Consider the following 8,213-nt stretch of genomic DNA (forward strand, 5'->3'; position numbering starts at 1 on the left):
GCCAGCAAGAGCCGTGCCGTGCTGGGAGCACCAGCCCCAGCCACAGCCCGTGGCTGCTTTAAGGAGCAGAGGCACAAGCTACGGCTGTTCCGGCCACAAGTTAGTGGTGGCAACAAAGCACATTTGAACTATGCAGTGTGTATTATTTTCTATTAATGTGGGCAAAACTCAATGAAATCTTGTTTTCTCAGCTCTCCAACTCATCCTGAATTCTCCAAGTCATAACCGAATGAAGATGACAAAGAGAGATTCTTGTCTGCTTTAAAAATAGCTTTAAACTGATGATGTATGGAACAGAATGTTGTTCCCCCCCAAAGAGTGTAGCGAGAAGGATGAAGAACAGTTGTTTCAGGCAGGTGAGAATGTGCAAAGAAACAATGAGGAGAGCTGCTCAGCATGATGGGCACTGCCGTGCCCAACTTCTGGCTGTCCTTAATGGCTCCAGCCTATAAAGGTGTCTGTTCCCAGACTGTTATTTCGTGGCACTGTCTCAAGGGAGAACCCTGAACTGAACACACAGAGCTGTTGTTCTGCCTGCCCCTGGGGTCTCTGCTGATTCCTACTGGAAAATACAAACAAAATTCCCTTCATCTAGGAAGAGGGAGATGATGGAAGCCAGAGACAGTGATAAATAACATGATTCAACTGCTTCATAGTTCCTGTCCTTATTTCTGATATATCAGTGTAGAGAGATGTCAGCTGAGCAAACTAGATTGTAGAATCATAGCATTGCCAAGGCTGGAAATGGTGTAGAGAGGATTTTGAATGGATGCTGAGGCTCATTCTCTGTCACGAATTTATGGCTTGAATCTGTTCAGCTGTAACAGTTCATATGGCTAATGGTCCTGCTGCTGTGACTCACCAGGCAAATAAATGGTCGTGTGAACCAGCTCTCTATTTACCGTCTGTGTTATAGTCACAGCTCTTTTCCTGAGTGAGCACCCGTTCCCAAAATTGTGGAGTGAGTATCCATCCTCAATACTGCAGACTATTTACACCAATTTGAAGTCACAGTATGGTTTTAGTTCTAAGCAGAGGAGAACCAGCCTCAAACATTAATTTTAATTGCAAGAAGATGCTGTCCTAAAATGCCTTTGAGAGCCTGTAGTGCACTGGATTCCTGCACTTCCTCAGCTCTCCCTTACTTTCCTTCCAGTATCTTGTGCCTGCTCTCAACACATCACACCACCTGGGAGATGTCTGAGAGCAGTTCAGATTAACCCTTAGGCTCATTTGGTGTTCTTTGAAGGAAAGCTGGGCCAGCTGGCTGGATGCTGGCAGGTGAGTGGCTCGGCAGCACAGGTGTGGTTTGTGGACACAAAATCTGGCCTTGAATGTCAGAATAATATCTTCTTTCTGGAAATACTCTTCCTCAGATCACCAACTGAAAGGTTGCAGGTAGCCAAGGACTTAGGAGACCAAACTGAGCACTGATGTTGGCAGTGAGCACTTCACTGCGGCGCAGACATGGCACTGCTTACTCCATTTGCCCGAGGTGCATTTCCAGGGGTGAAAAACCTCTCCTTTCACTGCTGCAGTGGTACGATCTGTTCCAAGGGAAGTGTCACAGCAGTGAGTTTAAGGAGTAAGTCATCTGATGCTTCTGTAACAGATCTCATTTGTGGCCCCACCGTCTGTCTGTCAGAACGGATGCCAGTAACGTTCATCTTTATCCACACACAGAATGGCACTTATCTGATCACGTCTGCATGTTCAGTCTTATGAAAATTACAATTACAAATCACAGGAGGGACCCGCAAGATCTACACCTGTCACTGATATTTCTAATTATCCAAATGTCCTAACTTCCCAGAACTTGTCAGAAGAATCTGGGACCTTTTGCCTTCTCATTGTATTGTTCTCTCTTTTAGCAGCCCAACAAGTACAGAATCAGAGGCAGCACTTTCTACTTCTGGAATGTCTTTTCGTACAGATAAGGTGTAAGAAAAGTGTTTTCCCGAGGAAGCGTTCTGGCCCTGCCTGTCATGCAGCATCCCTCACTGAGCCGCCTGCTGTTTCTGAGGAAAGAATGCTTCTGTTCTGTAGTGCCTGTAAGCAGTATTCCCCTGTCTGCAGGGAGAATGAGGGCCTGTGGGAGAATGAGGTATGCCTGTTAGGTGCTGAAAACCCCACTGCTGAAAGGAAGAGTGGGGTGCATGAGCCACGTAGCCTGGCCCATGATCTGCTTTAATCGTCTTTGGGAGCCCAGGGTCACAAAGGCTGATAAGAGGTGTGTGTGGACATGCTTTGCCTTTTCTCCTGTGTGAACAGATGCAAAAATGCAGGTGGAAAAGGTATTGATTGAAACACGAATGTAATGCCATTTTCCAAATTCTGCCAAATGTTACATCTGTTTGCCAGATTTCTAAGGAATTTAGGCCTCGAGGGTTAACACCTATTGAGGGGGTTGGAAGTGGTGTTTTGCGATCCAGGCAGGATTGTATAATTTGCCTAGTTTGATCTACAGTTAATGGGAAGGTGTGTTGCAATGCCTTTGCACTGTGGTGATAGAAATCATGAGATACACACACTTGCACAAATTGATCTGGAGCAGCCTTGCTCCTGCCAGACCGTCAGCTCCTGCAGAATGGGACCAGGGAGGGAAGACAGAACACACAAGCATCTGCTGCAGAGCTGCAGCACCCACAGACTTTCCCATTTCCTAAGGATGACGTGGGAAGTTGCCGAAGCATCTCTCTGCTGCAAGGTGATGTTCCCTTAGTGCATCTGCTTCCCTTTGTCCAGTGAAAGGTGAGTACACGCACAGATGTGCTTTTCTCAGCACCTCACTCCTCGTACCGCTTCCTTCCAGCGTAATTTTGGTCTTTTATGGTGAAAGGCCGCTTCCTCTCAGCAGCTTCTCATGTTTGCCTCCTTGTTTCACTTGTTAAGGTGAAACTCCCACTTCTTCCAGCGATTATCAGATCTCCCGAACCTGCTTTCATAAAAATCAGGTCCCGGTTTCGGGTCCCTGTTTTAGCAAGTCACAGTTTGTTTCAGGTCAAATGAAGTCACGCCTGTTTGGAGCTGTCCCCCTTCGGGTGGCAGCTGTGGGGGAGACCACACAGGGTTCAGTCAAGGAGTCACAGAGAAAAAAAGGTTTTTTAATTATGGACAGGGTCTCTTCTTAAAGTTTTTGCCCACAGACAGTACTTTTCCAGTAACAGTTCATGGATTAACTATCCTGCTAACCAACAGCAAGTGCTTTCTGAATTCTTATTGATATGGACATAACAAAGCAATGTCTGACCAATAATCCTTCACCACATCCCTCATTTCTCCTTTCATGATGATTTCCCCCCGGGTTTCATGGTCAGGAGTCCAATGCTTTCACCATCCTGGGGACTTGCTGAGTCCCAAGGCGACAATCCCACGTGCTTTGAGTTATTACTAAGGCTGAGAATTTAGAATTTCAGAAAGTACTTTTTTTTCTCTTGTGGTTCCTAATTGAGAAATATGAAGCCTGCAGAGCTGAGCCAGGCATTCTGCTAATGCTGTTACATGGAATTTCAGCCATCCACCTTTTTTCCTATTTTCATAATGGGAAATGGAATTAATGGAATTAAAGTCAGCTGAGTTGCTTGATTTTTTGTTGTTTTCTCTTCTTTTCTTTTTTTAATGTGTCTCAGCCAAGAAAGGCTGTGAACTCCTATCATGTTTATCATGTTTGTCGTTCTTCAGGAAGGTCGAATCAATGCTTAAGAGAAAGTTGGAAAGTTCATTGAGAGCAATGGAGTGCACAAGAAGCTGTACATGAGCCAGCACTGCACGCTTGCAGCCCAGAGGGCCAAATATATCCTGGGCTGCATTAAATAAAGGGTGGTCAGCAGAGGGACGGAGGGTTTTCCCTCTCTACTCAGCTCTTGTGAGGCCCCATCTGGAGTACTATGCCCAGACCTGGGGTCCCAGCACAAGAAAGATGCAGAGCTCCTGGAATGGGTCCAGAGGAGGGCCACTAAAATGATCAGAACGTCTTCTATGAGGAAAGGTTGAGGGAACTGGGCTTGTTTAGCTTGGAGAAGAGAAGGCTCCAGGGAGACCTCACTGTGGCCTTCCAATACTCGAAGGGACTGTATAAACAGGGAGGGGAACGACTGTTTACATGGGTTGATAGTGACAGGACAAGGGGGAATAGCTTAAAACTAAGGAGATTTAGGTTAGATGTTAGGAGGAAGTTTTTCACTCAGAGGGTGGTGATGCACTGGAACACGTTGCCCAGAGAGGTTGTGGATGCCCCATCCCTGGAGGCATTCAAGGCAAGGCTGGATGAGGCTCTGGGATGCCTGCTGTAGCGGTTGGCGACCCTGCTTACAGCAGGGAGGTTGAAACTTGACGATCTTGGAGGTCCTTTTCAACCCAGGCCATTCTATGATTCTATGATGGCAAGAGTTGCAGAAGTCTCTAACAGTAAATTCCACTACTTTTCCTCTGCAGTGAAGGCAGCCCAGGATGTTGCATACTTCTTCCAGAAGTCAGTAGTCACCAACTAAGGCAACTCAGCTGCTCCTGACCCTTGCGAAGGGGAATGCAGCAAAGGGGCTCTTCCAAAGAATTCCTTCTTCTCTAGATCACAGTCCTCCGCTCCACCAGCTGAGATATTGGGGCTGTTTGGGCCATCTCTACAAAACCTTCGCATATTAAAAAGTTAATATATTCCAAATAGATAATAATTTAAATTTATTTTGAAAACTCCATTCCCTGCTGCCCCAGGACATATTTCAAGCTGTTCAAGAAAAGCAAAATTCTTCCACATGTTCTTACCTCAAATTCAAATGCAATACGGTCAATTGGGACGGTGTACTTTCTGGCATAGTTTTGTACAACTCCTGTCAAAAAAGACTGAGTGAAGTAGAATGCTGACAGCCAGAAGACAGTGGGCGGCCCGTTGTTGACCCAATCCTGAATACAGGGAAAAAAAAAAGAAAACAGAAAAAAAAATACACTTTGGGCTTTGCTGTGCAAATTCACCATATTTTTAATTGGTCTTTTAAACACTGCTTTCCTAACACGATAAAAGGCCACATTATCTCACACGATATCTCTTCCTATTACTGTGAGGACAGCGTATCACAACAGACAACACAAAAAACCCAACAGAGGAAATAACTCCTGCACAAAGATGCCGGTGTGCTCTTTGGAGATGAAGCAGACAGCAGGAGAAGCAAGGCAGGGACAGAAGACACACACTGCCCCAACCATTTGGAGGCCAAATAAACCAAAGAAGCCCACTTGGTTCTTCAATGCAGCGAACATGAAATTCTGCCGCTCCTTACACATCTCCCACTCTCCCGTTAGCTTTCTCCTCCTGTGACCTCTATGGAATTCCACTACATCTCACTATCTCAGCTGTTTAAGGTAGAGCTGAACGTTTGAGTAATTCATGCAGTGTGCTAAAAATGTGAGGAAAATAAAGGAAGATGGAGTATAGAATCAAACAGTTTGTTTAAAAAGTGCATGGAAGTGGTGCCACTGCTCACTGAGCCTGAAAGGGATTTGCAGTCACAGAAGCAGTGTAACAGTGCCCACTATGCACTGTCTTTAACTGTTCTTCCTGCTGGTTCAGTGCCCTTAGAGCAGTCACTGAGGCACCAATGCAAAATAAAACACATTTTCTAGAAGAAGAAAAATGAAAACTAATAAATGCTGCACAGGAGTGGCACAAAGGATGTGCTCCTGGGGTCACCCTGCAGGCAGTGCTGGTAATGCAGGGCATACTGGGCACAACCCGGGTCCCATCGGGCACTGCTTAGTGAGGACAGCACCAAAAGTTGTTTCACCTGGCCTGCTCCCACCAGCCATCCTTAGAGCTGTCCGTCTCAGGTCACCATACCTGGAAGAAGCACAAATGACGGAGCGGGTCGGACACGTAGCTCCCCAGAGGCTTCAGTGATGGGTAGGATTTGACAGCCCACATCGATGGCACTTTTCCCATTAGCACACTGTTGAAAACTTCTTCAAGTTCAGATGACACCAACACTTGGCCCCTGATGGCTTTGCCAACATTAACAAGGCTGCTTCGAAACGCCTCAGTGAGCCTTCAGATAAAGCAGAAATCATCAGCTCATCATTGACTTACATTTTTTCTGGCTATAGACCTTCAGCTTGAATAAAGGGCTGAACAAAGCTGGAGAACGTGCTGTCAGAAACGCTTCATCCCACATACAGTAATCGAAACTTATTTACCTTGGGAAAAGCAAACTCACATACAGAAATGAAAGGCAGTGAAATGCTAGGTGGGGGAAAGAAGTGAGAAGAGCTTCAAGGCTCTGACAGCAGTTGTAGTGTGCTAGGAACGGAGGATTCTGGGCATGGCTTAAAAACAACGAAGCAGCACAACGAATTCAAACCTGATTTCAGTTCGCGCTACAAGAATGTGGGCACTGTGTTTATATTTAGGCAGTTCACTACCACTTTCATGTTGTTTTTTTTTTTAATAATGTTGAAACAAAGCATCATCTGTCATCTTAAGAAGCACGTGGTGCAAGAAGCTTTCAACTGCTCCAAGTGTGCCAGCTGCTAGCAGCGTCCTGTGCAAGCGCTGCCCTGTGCCAGCAGTGCTGCACGGCGCACGGAGCTGTACCTGTTGAATCGAATCAGCTCCTGCCTCAGGACTGCATTCATGGACTCTTCGTAACGCACCGGGTACATCTTCATCACCTCCTCGGCATCAAAGTCAGCTGGCAATCTGGATAGGATGTCCTGTGCCAAATCTTCAACAGTTTTCTAAAATCACAAACGCAGTGAATGAAAACTTCCCCCCCTACTTCTATTCATTCAGTTCCTCAAAACCATAAGGACTTGACATTTTTGCTGTGTAACCATGTAGGTAATGCTTACATGACCTTACTTTCTTGTACATCAGCCTGCCTGTCGCTGCATGTGCCTGCAGTTCCTTTTCTCACTGATTTTAAATGTACTGACAACTGGAATTTAATTTGCACGAAGGTTTTAGGCCACTGTGAGGCAGCATTTTTTTCGGGCCCACAGAAACCTGACTAACCTCAGCACTCCATCTGCTGAAAAGCAGAATATATTACTACAGGAATAAAAGCCACGTCTCTTTTGGGATGGGAACCAAGAAGGGAAGATATACAGGTACTGTGAGATACAGTCACACACTAAGCAGCCAAGATTCACCTTCCTTGTGTCAAGAACATCTCATTCATCATCTCTTGCAATATTACAAGTTTGGATCACCTCATGAATGCATCAGAATACAAACTGACTTGGAAATTGTCGAAACCCATTGCTCTCCAGGCTGAAGCTCCGCTCAGTACCTTAATAGCTTTCGCAGCAGCTGCTGCTTCATTCGCCTCTTCATCTGCTGACACGATTTTCTTCTTTGCATCTACTTCAGCTGTTTCTTTTTCAATCTGGATCATTATTTTCTCTGTTTCTGCAGATGTTCGTATCAGTTCAGGCTGAAGGGCGGTCAGTTCCTTCTGCATCTCTGCAACCTGATGAAGAGGGAATTGAGGAGAAATCCCCGTAAACATTTGCACACACTTCACACTCTCAATGTCTCAGGGAGAAAGGTAAGAAGACATTATACCAGCAAAAGAGGGACATTAGATCTTGAATAATTTTTAAAATAGCTCTCGGAACTATTTTTCTTCAGAGCTATTTTATTGAAATGAATTGAATCTTTAAAAGGAGTATTTGTAATCATCCATGATCCCTTCTTTATGATTCACTTAATTTCAATAATGAGAAATCAACTGATGGATTATATGTTTTTTCATTCACCATCAGTTTCGGTGCATGGAACCCCAAATAATCCTGTATTGCACAGGTGGAAAAACTGAACCCAAAAGAAACAAGGATTGTAACACAGAGACCCAGCAGCTCTGTACTAGATGTTCTTTGTCAGGCCAGTGCCTCGCAGCTCCTCCATGCATCTTGGGAAGCTCTGTCCCTGGATCAGATGTGAATCAGGGACTATTTACACAGACCCCACTCGATCTCCTACTGGGAATCCATTGGGGAATCAATGCTTGTTAAGGACTTACAATGTTCTTCGACTTCTTCCTATTTTACAAAGGGTAACAGATGCAAAGTAATCGTTTTTATAACAAGGTTTAGAGAAAATAAGCATCCCTGTTAGTTTTTTCCCTTCAACACTCAGTGAGTACCACCAGCTTCATGTAGCTTTTCTGTCACGTGCTATTATCTGAAGTTAAAATGACTAAGCACTGATCTCACTTTTCCGGATG

The 8,213-nt window shown here is 45.1% G+C and overlaps 1 protein-coding gene across 1 annotated transcript; it reads right to left on the reverse strand.

The window, feature by feature from the left end:
- Positions 1-2,976: 2,976 nt before the first annotated feature.
- Positions 2,977-6,853, reverse strand: DNAH3 (dynein axonemal heavy chain 3). Its single transcript, XM_065733001.1, has 4 exons — positions 6,581-6,853; positions 5,831-6,035; positions 4,762-4,899; positions 2,977-3,048 (listed from the first exon to the last, which is right to left on the reverse strand). The coding sequence occupies exons 1-4, from the start codon at positions 6,652-6,654 to the stop codon at positions 2,977-2,979; spliced, it is 489 nt and encodes a 162-aa protein (XP_065589073.1). The 5' UTR covers positions 6,655-6,853.
- Positions 6,854-8,213: the final 1,360 nt, after the last annotated feature.

The sequence above is a fragment of the Cyrtonyx montezumae genome, unplaced genomic scaffold, assembly GCF_038088225.1.
Source record: "Cyrtonyx montezumae isolate F1298 unplaced genomic scaffold, pur_monq_1.0 scaffold_16, whole genome shotgun sequence".
In the NCBI taxonomy this organism is placed as follows: Eukaryota; Metazoa; Chordata; class Aves; order Galliformes; family Odontophoridae; genus Cyrtonyx; species Cyrtonyx montezumae.